The sequence below is a fragment of the Anomaloglossus baeobatrachus genome, chromosome 7 (assembly GCF_048569485.1).
Source record: "Anomaloglossus baeobatrachus isolate aAnoBae1 chromosome 7, aAnoBae1.hap1, whole genome shotgun sequence".
NCBI classification, from domain to species: Eukaryota; Metazoa; Chordata; class Amphibia; order Anura; family Aromobatidae; genus Anomaloglossus; species Anomaloglossus baeobatrachus.
Genome location: NC_134359.1, coordinates 60118929 through 60132953, shown reverse-complemented (window position 1 = coordinate 60132953; position 14025 = coordinate 60118929). Strand labels below are relative to the sequence as shown.

The 14025-nt window shown below is 48.3% G+C and overlaps 1 protein-coding gene across 4 annotated transcripts in view; it reads right to left on the bottom strand.

Annotated features, from left to right (window-relative positions):
• The window catches only part of RAPGEF4 (Rap guanine nucleotide exchange factor 4), a 419418-nt gene that overhangs the window by 69183 nt on the left and 336210 nt on the right, over positions 1-14025 (bottom strand). For all 4 annotated transcript variants that reach the window (XM_075317338.1, XM_075317339.1, XM_075317340.1 and 1 more), the window contains one exon: positions 5246-5334. In XM_075317338.1, coding sequence (XP_075173453.1) covers positions 5246-5334 — 89 coding nt within the window. The remainder of the gene's footprint in view (positions 1-5245; positions 5335-14025) is intronic.

The window sequence follows — 14025 nt, the reverse complement described above, 5'->3', positions numbered from 1 at the left end:
ACAGGTGGCGTCACAATCTAAAAAGACTTTCCTCACCGTCACTACCCCATCCTCCATCCTTCCTCCCGACCACCGCCTTCCCTCCCTCCTGTATGCCTCAGGGTCATGGAACCGGGCAAGGCCAGCCCGTGACGACGCAGAGGATCTGCACCCCCAGCCCGGCGACGAGTCGGGTAAAACCCCCTTGACCCCATGGTGTTACATTGTCCTTGGTGGATGTAAGAATGTAGGGGACAATGTAAGGGTGGCACAGAGATCGCAGTTATGCTTTGGTGGGTGTGCTCTGGGGCAGGACTGACCCGTATATAGCACAGGCCACTTGGGACTAGTCCTATTCCCAAGTATATAAGGAGAACGATCTTTGAAAAGAGGAGAATCATGATATACTGTAAACTTGCGATGTAATTACTTTATAGATGTCGATCCTGCTGTCAGGTTCCCTTTAAGAAATGATGTGTCCTAAATCCCTACAACCAGTGAAATCAAGAACCAGCCTCAGCAGCGTTACTAGCATGTACTGCATGTGATTAGTGATTGCTTTAAGAAAAAAAACTGCAGCAGGTTTTTTTTTGTTTTGCTTTTTTAGCAGTTTTGGAAAATTGTGGCAATACAATGTACATTTACTGCGATCATGGAAAAGGGCACAACTTGACCATAAAGAGTTATTGCAGCCTTAAGGGGGCTTTACACGCTGCGACATCGCTACCGATATATCGTTGGGGTCACGTCGTTAGTGACGCACATCCGGCGCCGTTAGCGACATCGCAGCGTGTGACAGCTAGGAGCGATGATCAACGAGCGCAAAATCGACCAAAATTGTTGATCGTTGACACGTCGCTCCTTTTCATAATATCGTTGCTGCTGCAGGTACGATGTTGTTCGTCATTCCTGCGGTAGCACACATCGCTATGTGTGACACCGCAGGAACGAAAACCATCTCCTTACCTCCGTCCACCGGCAATGAGGAAGGAAGGAGTAAGGCGGGATCTTCCACCCGCTCATCTCCGCCCCTCCGCTTTTATTGGACGGCTGCTTTGTGATGTCGCTGTAACGCCGCACGAACTGCCCCCTAAGAAAGGAGGCGGATCTCCGGCCAGAGGAAATCGCAGGGAAGGTAAGTCTGTGTGACGGGTGTAAGCGAGGTTGTTCGCCACGGGCAGCGATTTGCCCATGTCGCACAACCGGCGGGGGCGGGTACGCTCGCTAGCGATATCGCAGCGTATAAACTGCCCTTTAGGCTGGGTTCAGACAAGCACCTGATTTTCATCCAGAAAAAAAATAAAAAATACAATTGTCATCTATATTATATTAGTGTGCCAACCGTGTGTTCGTGTTTTTCACATCCATGTGGCATCCGGATTTATACATCAACAGTTTAAGATTGAAAACAATCTCTTGCATAAAAATAGGAAGCAACATGCATGATACATGAGAAATCTTATTTATTTTGTGCATCCAGAGACTTAAAAGGAATCTGTCACCAGGTTTTGCCACCTAATCTGAGAGCAGCATAACTTAGGGGCAGAGATCCTGATTCCAGCGATTTTGTCATTTACTGGGCTACTTAGTGTAGTTTTGATAAAATCACTGTTTAATCAGCAGTAGATTATCATTAGAGGACTACTTGGAGTGCTGCCAGGTAGTCCAGCATATTCATGAGCTCTGTATAAACCCGCCTTTGTACTGTATATCCCTGATTGGCAGATTTTTGTGGGCAGAGAGCGGACCCCTGTGGGCGTGCTAACATGCTAAGAGGGAGGAATAAGCGCAGGAACTAACACCCTTGTGACTAGTCCCCGGCCTCATTAGCATATCATAAAGGATCTTTACAAATACTTTTTCTAAAGATCCCTTTATCTATGCTAGTGTATACAGGGACGGTTAGGCAGGGATTAGCAATATACTCCCAGAACTGCTCGCGGCTCTGGGTGCACATGTCACCTGACAGGTTCCCTTTAAACATCTAGGACATCTACAGCTTTGTGCCATATGGGAAGGGAAGTATTAGCAATATGGACCCAGAACTGCTCATGGTTCTTGATGCATATTGTACCTGACAGGTTCCCTTTAATATGCTTATTTTATAGATGTTAGGGGTATAAAGGGTTCACATCTTTTAATCCAAAAAACCTAAATTGCTTCCTATTCATTTTTAAGTCCGCGGGTTAGTGAAAGGTTACTCGCCTTCACAAATTTTAAGACCACCGCTGGTCTGAGTTTTCACATAGAGTTAATATTATTAGCGAAACTATACACTCTCCCTCTTTACTGATATTTTAACTTCGCAACCCTCAATGGGCGATGTGGGCATGAAATAAAACTATAAATTAATACCAGACTTTGAAATGTTAAGGAATGGTATTGAATTCATAGCATAATGAGTCCTTTATTTTCTGCAAATGTGAACTACTGAAAAGCACTTGAATTATTTTGTCGCTATTACTTCAATAAAGTAATTGTAGAAATCAGTAAGAACAATATTCATCTGAGATCTTATGAAGTTTCACGCTGGGGAAGTCTGCGGCAGCCTCGCGCTCGGCCAACATTCGAGGAGAATAACCAGAGGGCCAGAGAAGACTTTAGGTAAGTAATTTTGATTGCTCATTTGAGTCCAAATGACATTATTAGCATAACCAAATAGGAATGTGCACTTGAAGTGTCTGCTCTTGGAAAGCTACGTTTGTTTGCCACGGGAGACCAGAAAGCACATTTAGCAAAGTGTTTCTTATGATCTTAGCAGGCAATTCCATTCCATTTAATTATGTGGATTTGCAGTTGCGTTCTGTATCAAAGATATGATAACCGTACAAAATCCTAACTTTTATGAATAAACCAAGTAAGCCTCTCCGTGATATCTCTTTTCCTGAGTTTCCTATTATGCAGAAGTATGCTCAAGAAAGCTCTAGGATACCAATCAGCTGCAAAAAAGTCTTACAAAAAATCTGAGAACGTTCCAGTAGGATTCTAAGACCCTGTGCACACGCTGCGGTTTTTGACCCAGTTTTTTTTTTTAAAATCTGCATCAAAATCTGTATGCGTTTCCTTAAGCCAGCATAGTCTATGGGATTTTGGATTTGCTGTGCACACGTTGCATTTTTTCTGTACGGTTTTGGTGCAGATTTTAATGCAGAAAAAATCTACAGCATGTCAATTATTGGTCCAGTTTAGCACCATTTTCTCACCCACTGCCTTCAATGACATAAAAAAACGCACCTAAACCACATCCGTTTTTTGATGCATTTCTTACCACAACGTGCAGAAACGTTCTTCACCAAAACTGCAGCGTGTGCATATAGCCTAATGGTAGCCTTGTATGATAATGGACAACTAAATCCATTGTACACAAGAATACGAATGTAATTGAGGAGGTAGCGTAAGAAAATATAGATATGGAATTTACAGGGTTACTCCCAAAATCACAAGTTATCCTCAATCCATTGGAGAGGGAAGAACATTCTGATCGATGGAGATCCAACCTCTGTGCTCACAAGATCAGGACTCTGGAACCACCAGGATGGGGCTCTGTATTGAATGCGCATGCTCAGCCTCCGCTCCATATATTGTCTATGGGGCTGAAGAAAATAGTCCATTACAGTGTTCGACTTTCACCAGCAATACAATGGACAACAGATGGAGTGGAAGCCAAGTATGCGCTCTAGCTATGCAAGACAGAAACAAGGATAATTTGTACTTTTGGAAATATTGCCTAATTGGGCACTGTATTGAATGTGCATGCCTGGCCTTCACTCCATATATTGTCTATTGGGCTGCTGAAAACAGTCCAGTACAGTGCTCGACTTTCACCAGCAGTACAATGGACAATAGATGGAGCAGAAGCAGAGTATGCACTCTGGCCATGCAAGACAGATACGAGGATAATTTGTACTTTTGGAAATATTGCCTAATACTAAATACAGATGTGTTTTTAGTACAGAGAAACATAAGATTTCAATCTGAACTGGAAGCTGTTTTCATTGAGTAATGTGATAATACGGATGCCGTCAATGCCAAATCAAGACAAATTAACAACTGGTGAAGCATTGAAGTTGAATGGGCGCCACCCTAAATTGATAGTTGGTAAAAAAAAAAAATGGCTCAAAAGGTTATGTAGGTCAAAGCCAAAGCTAATAACCAGGAATGTGTCTTCCATGATTAGCCACATGTCTACTCTAATCTACTATTATCCACATATCTACTATTGCTTGTTCATTGGGTGAAATAATTTTTCAACTAACTTATAAATCAACATCCTCGGCAGCACTTCATCCTATGTAAAATGGTGATGTACTGCCAATAGCACAATTTCTATACACACAGAACAATGGTGTTAATAATCACTCTAAACTATTGCCGATTGGTTTGCATGTATCTGCCTGGTTGTTGCTTAAGAGCCCCGCCAATCCTTAGGCCATGAATATAGATGAGCGAACCCATGGAAGTTCAGGTTCGCTGGGTTCAGCTGGATTTTAGATAAGGTTCAGTTTGGGGCCTGTACTTGATCTCGGAGCCCGAAACCCCATTGGAAGCCAATGATTGGGCAATTTGGCTTTGAGAGCACATCCAGATAACCAGAAACAGAAGCATTTCCGGGGGGAGGGTGGATTTTTTTGTTTTGTTTATTTTTTCGACACACTACATCCAAAACTACTGTTTTTACCCCCATTGAGAGGAATTCAGAGACTTCAAGTGGCTCGCACTGGGCCAAGCACTGAGCGCACCCGAGCACCCTGATGCTTCATTGAGGGATTAGCATAAAACACCTGAACTCCGAACTTGAATACCATTTTTTTTTTAAAGTTCATGTCCATTACGAATTCCGAACTTTAGAGAGTTTGAGTTTGCTCATTTCTAGCCATGAGAACTTCTGAAAAGTCAAATATAGATGTACAGTGATGATATAATGGCACAGAGATGTAAGCTCCTGCTGCATACAGCTTTAATCTTTTGGCACTAAAGATGGTGCGAATCGATTGTCAGGACCTAGTGCAGCATCCAAATCAGTAAGCTATGGCCGGTGGAAGGAAGCACAGCGAGCCACCTCCTACCTGCCTGTGACGTCACACCGCAATGAAAACATCATGCCAGGTTGGCTGATCAAAACAGGATCCGGAGATCGCAGCGCTCTCGTCTGAGAGCCGCAGATTACAGACGTGGCCATTGTACGAGGGTCAGCAAATCGATTTACACCAACTCTAATCGATACTGATAAAAAAACTTCTAAAAAAAGAAAATGTGAATTACTTACAGCTGCTTCACTATTCTCTCCAGCTCGGGAAGTTGCTCCTTCAGAGTAGCGATGGTTCGTGTGTCATCTGATACCGAGACGTAAAATTCCTACAGAAACAGATAAAAAAAAACAACAATACAATATAAATCCATGGCAGGAGGACACTTCTTGCTCATTGCATATTGCCTTTAACATATGATGATATATTTTTCTTTTAACAACCTATGGCTCGTTCTCGAGCCATGGTGACTTGATGGATGAATGCCCTGTATGAGGATCGATCTTGTGCAGCCTAGATAGGTCCACCAGGGTCTTTGCCGCTGCTCTCTTGATGGTATCAAACCATCAAGCTGCTGGTCTTTCTCCTTGCCTTGTTCCTTCTATTTTTCCACTCATGATTATTGCTCTCTTCATATGAGGAGTCCAAATTATACCGGTCGTAGCTTGATGATCCTTTCTTCGAGTGACATGTTTGGATTGATTTTTTTCCAAAATTGATGTGTTTGTTCTTCTTGCCATCCATGGTATTGATGACATCCTTCTCCAGCACCATACATCGAAGGTGTTGATTCTTCTGCTGTCTGGTTTCTTTATCATCCAGGTTTCGCATTCATATGTTACTACAGAAAAGACCAGACTATGTAGACACCGTGTCTGCATCACCAGTGAAATGTTCCTCGATTTGAGGATCTTGTCCAGTGACTTAATTTTTCATTTGCGCATTTAACGTGTCACTGCATCTTGAGTGATCCAGTAGGTTGAAGCCCTTTACAACTTTCAGTTCATCGCTGTGAATTTCACATGTGTCCTGGTCATACCTGACAGTAGTCCATAGCTTTTCTTCTTTAGAATATAGCATCCCTTGAGGAAAGGATTGCTGAAACGCGCGTCGGGGCATAGCGGCATACTTTGGACTATTTACAGACCACTTATAAGGTATAATTTTCCTTGCAAACTAGGATATGTTTACAATGTTGTGTTATATAGGATCATCATACCATATTCTTTTCCCTATATAGCATATTAAATGAACATTTTACTTTGCACCATGCACTTTGTTATATATGACAAATGGATAGATATTTATTTAAATAAGTGGTCTTTACACTAAGCACTTTATCTTCCTAGTAAAAACGCTGCTATAATTTATGGGACTTTTTTCCTGCCTTACATTTATATGGATTTGCAATGAATATTTATTTTAATTATTGAATAAAAAATATTAATTTTAACATCATTTACATCATCATTTCCTTTATTTATTGAATCCCTATGGATTTTTTATCTGAAGTTTTTTTTTTGATATTTATGTAGACACCGTGTCTGCATCACCAGTGAAATGTTCCTCGATTTGAGGATCTTGTCCAGTGACTTAATTTTTAATTTACGCATTTAACCTGTCACTGCATCTTGAGTGATCCTGTAGGTTGAAGCCCTTTACAACTATCAGTTCATCGCTGTCAATCTCACATGTGTCCTGGTCATACCTGACAGTAGTCCATTGCTTTGTCTTCTTTGTATTAAATAGGAGTCCCATGTATTATGATATATTATGTATTTTTTTAAAATTCTCATGCAAAACCCTTTTCAAGAAAATTAAACAAAAAAAAAGTAGGATTTTTGTGTACTCACCGTAAAATCTCTTTCTCTGAGTCTTCATTGGGGGACACAGGACCATGGGTTATGCTGCTGTCACTAGGAGGCTGACACTAAGTAAACATAAAAAAGTTAGCTCCTCCCTAGCAGCATACACCCCGAGCCGGAGGCGGGCTCAGATCAGTTGGTGCACAAGCAGTAGGAGGAGTACCAGAATCACCATACATAAACACAAGTTGTAACTAAAACAATGCAGCCGTGCAAACAAGAGGTCTATGAACATAAGACCACTGAAAAAATAGCAGGCAAATGCAATTGAATCAACCAAAAAACCAAGCAGGGTGGGTGCTGTGTCCCCCAATGAAGACTCAGAGAAAGAGATTTTACGGTGAGTACACAAAAATCCTACTTTCTCTATCGTTTCATTGGGGGACACAGGACCATGGGACGTCCAAAAGCAGTCCCTGGGTGGGAATACCGAAAAACCCGCAGAGGCAGACAACAACAACCTCCCTCGGCGGGCTTGCACTATAATTGAATACTGCCACCCTATTACAGGTGCGCAACTGCTGCCTGCAAGACCTTTCTCCCAAAAATAGCATCTGCCGATGCTTGGGTGTGAACGTGGTAGAACCTAGTAAAGGTGTGCAGGCTAGACCAGGTGGCGGCCTTGCAGACCTGGTCGGCCGACGCCTGATGCCTAATCGCCCAAGAGGCGCCCACTGCGCGGGTAGAGTGCGCCTTTACCCCCCGCGGCGGAGACTTGTCCCGAATCCGGTAGGCCTCTGATATGGCGGAACGGATCCATCTGGCAATTGTGGCCTTGGATGCCGATTCACCCTTCTTGGGACCAGAAGGGAGAACAAACAGACCATCTGACTTACGGAACGGCGCGGTCCTGGAGACATAAATTCTAAGTGCACGCACTAGGTCCAGGGTGTGCAAGGACCTCTCCAAGCTGTGAGAGGGGCCAGGACAGAAGGATGGAAGGATGATTTCCTCGTTAAGATGGAACGGGGAGACCACCTTTGGGAGAAAAGCGGGATCTGGCCGGAGAACCGCTTTGTCCTGGTGAAAAATCAAAAAGGGGGAACGACAAGAGAGAGCTGCCAGCTCTGACGTCCTGCGAATAGAAGTGATGGCAACAAGAAACACCACCTTCCAAGACAGGTGAGACAGGGAAGATTCTCGCAAGGGCTCGAATGGGGAGCCCTGAAGTGACCCTAGGACTAGATTAAGGTCCCACGGTTCTAGAGGCCGACGGTACGGCGGTGCCAGGTGGGCTACTCCCTGGATGAAGGTCTTAACCTGTGAACGAGCGGCCAGTGGCTTCTGAAACAGGATTGATAACGCCGATATCTGGCCCTTTAGTGTTGCGAGCGAGAGACCCGCATCTAGGCCTGACTGCAAGAATGCCAACAGGGAAGGAAGGGAGAAGGCGAGAGGAGAAGAAATATTCTGCTCTTCATACCACCTGAAGAAAACTTTCCACGTGCGGTGGTAAATCTTTGATGAAGATGGCTTCCTGGCCCTAATCATTGTCTGAATCACTCTTGAGGAAAAACCAGCCTTAGCTAGAACCCAGGATTCAATGGCCAGGCCGTCAAATTTAGGACCTGTGAGTTCTGATGGAAGAGAGGCCCCTGCTGCAGGAGATCTGGACGGTCTGGAAGGCGCCACGGAGCGTCTGCGAGGAGCTGAGTTAGTTCCGCGAACCATGCTCGCCTGGGCCAGTCCGGAGCCACTAGGATGACCGGTATCCCTTCCGCCTTGATCTTCTTGAGGACCCTCGGAATTAGAGGGAGCGGAGGGAAGATGTACGGGAGACTGAACTGGCTCCATGACAGGGTGAGGGCCTCGACTCCTAAAGCCAAGCGGTCGCGGCACCGCGCTACAAAGTGCGGAACTTGACGGTTGAACCGGGAGGCCATTAGGTCCACGTCCGGAACTCCCCATCTGTCGCAGATCTGGTTGAAGACTTCCCGGTTGAGGGACCATTCTCCGGAGGCGAGGCCTTCCCTGCTGAGGAAGTCCGCCGCCCAATTGTCCACGCCTGGGATGTGTACCGCTGAGATCAGGGAGTGATGACACTCGGCCCAGTGCAATATCTTCTTGACTTCTCGCATCGCCCCGACACTTCTTGTGCCTCCTTGGTGGTTGATGTACGCCACCGCCGTCGCATTGTCCGACTGGATCCTGACCGGGCAACCCTGTACTAGGTGCCGAAACTGCTGCAAGGCTAGCCGGATGGCTCTTATCTCCAAAATGTTGATCTGGAGACAACTCTCTCTCGGTGACCATCGGCCCTGCGCTGTGTGATGTCGAAACACTGCTCCCCAGCCCTGGAGACTGGCGTCGGTGGTCACTATCTTCCAGTGGAGCGGGAGGAAAGACCTCCCTGATGCGAGGTTGCGCTGATTGAGCCACCAACGGAGGGAGTTGCGGGTCTCCGGCGAAAGATGAAACCTGCGGTCCAGAGAAAAGGGAGATCTGTCCCACTTCTTCAGCAAGGCCAGCTGGAGGGGCCGGAGATGGAACTGTGCAAAGGGTACCGCTTCCATCGCCGCCACCATACGACCGAGGACTCGCATGCCGAACCTGATGGACACTTGGCGCTGACGCCGAAGAGCGCGGAGTCCTCGTTGTAGGGAGGAGATCTTCTCCTGTGTGAGGAAAACTCGCCCTTGGATGGTATCGAATACCATGCCTAAAAAGGTGATCCGACGGGCCGGGATCAGAGAGGACTTCTTCCGATTTATCAGCCACCCTAACCGTGAAAGGGTGTCGATCGTGACCTGAACCCCGAGACGACAGTCCTCGAAAGAAGAGCCCTTTATCAACATATCGTCCAAGTACGGGATGACCATGACACCCCTGGCATGCAGGACGGACATGGCAGCAGCCATGATCTTCGTAAAGACCCTGGGTGCGGATGCGAGGCCGAAGGGAAGAGCTGTGAACTGGAAGTGATCTTCCGCTATCGCAAAACGGAGGAACTGTTGGTGAGAGGTGGCTATCGGGACGTGAAGATAGGCGTCTTGAATATCCAGCGATGCCAGGAATTCGCCTACCTCCATGGACGCGATGACGGACCGGAGTGACTCCATTCGAAACGGCCGAGGTCTCACCGACCTGTTCAGAAGCTTTAGGTCGAGGACGGGACGGACAGAGCCGTCCTTTTTGGGGACCACGAAAAGGTTGGAATAGAACCCCTTGAAACGCTCTGCGGGAGGGACTGGTACCACGACTCCGGTTCGGAGGAGGGAGTCTATGGAGTGAAAGAACGCGCGAGCCCGCGCGGTAGACTCGGGAGGGCGAGATAGGAAAAAACGTCTCGGTGGCTTTGCCTCGAATTCTATTTTGTAGCCTGATGTGATGATCTCTCTGACCCAGGCATCGGCGGTCAGGGGGATCCACACATGCTGAAAACGAGACAGGCGCCCTCCCACAAGTCTGGCGCTGCTGCGCGCCGACTGCGAGTCACTTGGAGGAACGACGGCGGTAACCAGAAGAGGATCTCGTGGACTGGCGGGGGCGTGAACGCCAGGCGGGATTGGTCTTGAATGACGGGGTCTTCCTGTCTCTCGGAGGAGAGCGGCTTTTCCGCGGCTGGGGATTGGAGCTGAAGCTGCGAAAGGACCGGAAACGAGCGGTGGAGCGCCGATTCTGGAAGCGCTTGGGGCGCAATTGGGGGAGAGATGTACTCTTTCCTCCCGTTGCATCGGAGATCAGCTGGTCCAGCCTATCTCCGAAGAGACGCTCCCCTAGGAAGGGCAGGGAAGTTAGTGACTTCTTAGAGGCCGCATCCGCGTTCCAGGAGCGGAGCCAAAGGGCTCGACGGATGGCCAGGGCTGCATTGAGCAAGTACTCACCCGCGAGGGAAATCTGCGAGGCGATGGGAACCAGGTCCGGATTGGCAGGAATGGCGCGGAGACCGCCGCGTAGCGTGTCCGCCCAGGACATCAGGGCCTTCGCCACCCAAACCGAGGCGAAGGCCGGAGAGAGGGATGAGCCCGCTGCCTCGAAGGCGGAACGGGCCAACCTGTCAATAGTACGGTCCGTAGGATCTTTGAGAGACGTACCGTTAGTGAGTGGAAGGACTGTGTGAGAAGACAGGCGGGAGACTGGGGGGTCAACCACAGGGGAACCTGCCCAATCCTTTCGAAGACCCTCAGGAAAGGGATAATGCAAATCGATGGACTTACCGCTGGTAAATACCCTGTCCGGCTGTTGCCTGTGGCTGCGCAGTAACTCAGCGAATTCTGGATGTCCGCTGAATGTGTTCTGGGCCCGCTTCACCCGCTTAAAGGAGACCTGGGTGCTCTGGGAGGAGACTGGGTCCACCTGTACCTTCAAGGTCTGGTTTACTGCTTCTATCAGGCTATTTACCATGTGCCGAATATCGGCCGCCTGCTCTGAGTCCTGTAGGGGTACCGCATCGGAATCATCCTCGGAGCAGTCAGAAGCCTCCCTGGAGGACTGACGGTCTGGACCTGGGGATGAAGGTGAAACCTGGGAAGAGTCTGAGGACGAGACCCGGCGGGTCCGTTTCTGAGCAGCAGAGGAGGACCCTGCAACGGGGCTCACCTGCTCCGGGGGCAATTGCGCCGGGTCTGCGGGAATCTGGGCGAGCGTCGGCAGCAGGCGTAGAGCTTGCGCGATGGTCCGAGAAGCCTCAGAGAGGGAATCTACGGACTGGGACAGGGACGCTAGCCAGTCGGGGGGGGGGGCGGGACGCAGGGCCCTGCAGCATATGGCGCTGTGGCGTCTGCGGTATCAGAAGCGTCGGCCGCGGAGTCCTGCGGAGGCTGCGCGTCTGTAGAACAGACGGAGCATAGTGGGGCGTCCTGACCCTGGGAAAATTTGGAGCTGCAGGAGGAGCATGCAAAAAATAGTGCAAAGGGGGCCTGCTTGGATTGGGTGGGCTTAGCCTTAGGCATGGTGCACACAGGTACTCTCCCTGGTGGCTGCTAGGAAGGAGACAGGAGAGGGTTAACTCGTCCCTAAACTCAGAGAATGCTACCTAGTGAGGGCTACTCCTTAGGAGCAGAGCTTACCCAGGTCCTGCGTGCTGCCCACCAGTCCAGAAGTGGAGTCCAGGAATGAGCTGGCCAGAAAACTCAGAACGCCGGCGCGCTGCAGCCTCAGGGGACCAGAGGCAGGCTAAAATGGAGAGGGGACGCTGGAGGAGGCTGGGGGAGGAGCAGGATTCTGGCGCGAAAAGTCTGGAGGATTCACAGCCCCCACCATCTGCCAGGAGGCAGAGCAGTGGGAGGTACAGAGGGAGACGACCGGCGGCCAATAGCATGCAGCGGGGGCGTGGCTAGGACGCAGGAGCGACTAGGCCGAAGCCGGGGACTAAATTTATGGAGGGGGCCGGGGGAAAGAGCAGGGAAGTCGGATCCTACCTGCAATCGGCGGCGCCGGCTCAGCGATGGATGCGGTGCAGGCAGAGCTCCCTGGCCCTGCCTGTGAACAGCGCTGCTCGTCCAGGAAGGCTCCGGGGGAGAGCGTGCTGAAGGCAGGGTAGTAGGCATCATGATGGGGGTAGACAGCCCCCTATCAGGAGAAGGCAGCGTGACAGGGCCCGATCTATCACAAACGCTGCTGAGGTTCCATCCCTGCTGTATTCCCCTGTACGCCCTTTGGGGTGATACCTCAGGGCGAATCAGGGGTGCCCACAAAACAACCTGCCCACACGCGCACCCCCGGGAGTGGTACCACGGGGACGGGCGGGGGAGAGGGCCCCGAAGTCTGAAGCCCCTGCGACCCTGGGGAGCGGTACCCACGGGGCTGCGGAGAATGAGTGAAGCGAATACCTGCAGAGAAGAAGACGACAGGTATGAGAGCGATGAGCGGCGCCGAAATAAAATAAAAAAGCGCAAAAACATACATGGCTGAGGGGGGCCGAGACGGCCCACATCAGCCTCCTACGACACTAAGCTAAAAACTGATCTGAGCCCGCCTCCGGCTCGGGGTGTATGCTGCTAGGGAGGAGCTAACTTTTTTATGTTTACTTAGTGTCAGCCTCCTAGTGACAGCAGCATAACCCATGGTCCTGTGTCCCCCAATGAAACGATAGAGAAAGTCCTCTTTCAGTGACCATAAAAATGCCATATAAGTGCTAAAAAAACACAAGTACGTTGTAAAAATCATACAGGTGTTATCAGGGATTAGCACATGCGTACTTTTTCTATTTGTTTGTACTATATACCGTAATTATCCAATATAAAATGTTTTTGTTTTATTTTCTGTGAATATTTTATTTATTTTTTTTTTATCTGGATAGACGTACTCATCAAGAAAAAAAAAATAAAAAATAATTACCTTTCCCTGCTCTTCCAACATTCTCCGCCCCTGCTCTGGCAAGACAAGCTACAACGGTGATGTGAGCGCTGCAGCCAATCATTGGGCTCAGGCTCAGCAGCTGCCTACACTGGTATCACTGCTGATCCCAGTGATTGACTGCAGCGCTGATGTGCACTGTCATCAGGTTGTAACAAATACTAGAACAGCGGGCAGAGAGGCATCACTGGAGTAGAGGAGGGTGAGCAACTTCTCACTTTCTTATTATCAATGAATGTAAGCCAATCTATATAAGAATCACCATCATTAAAAAAATTAGGCCTCCACTACTGGGGCACATCTAAATCCATGTTTCCCAGTAGTAAAAAAGCAATGGATTTTCTGCTGCAATTTCTTTTGTACAGAAAACCGGCTGAATGTGATTTCCTGATAATAACTCATGCCGATCTTGAGTTAAATGATGCCGTGGAAACATAAAAAAAAGTAAAAATGCAACAAAAATTGCAATAAACAGTGCAGACTGCATTATACATTTTAATGTGAACCCCTCGCAAAACAGCATTTAAGTAACATCTTGAACATGACCTTATTCTTTACCTCCACCCATACCCCCGGACTTGCTGTGTTGCAGTATTGCATCCCCCAAGTACAAGTACAATCCTGGTAAATGTAGTAAGAAACTTAAAAGGTAGGTTCCAAAATATTCCAGATAAGAAGCACAGCTCCCTGGAGGATATAAGACGAAGTGCGGTGCTTGCATGACCTGGTCCAGCTCCCAGGTGAATAACAGGAAAGATCATAGAATGGTGGAGTTGGAAGGGACCTCAAGGGCTATCGGGTCCAACCCCCTGCGAGTGCAGGTTTTCCTAAATCATCCCAGCTATATGTTTATCCAG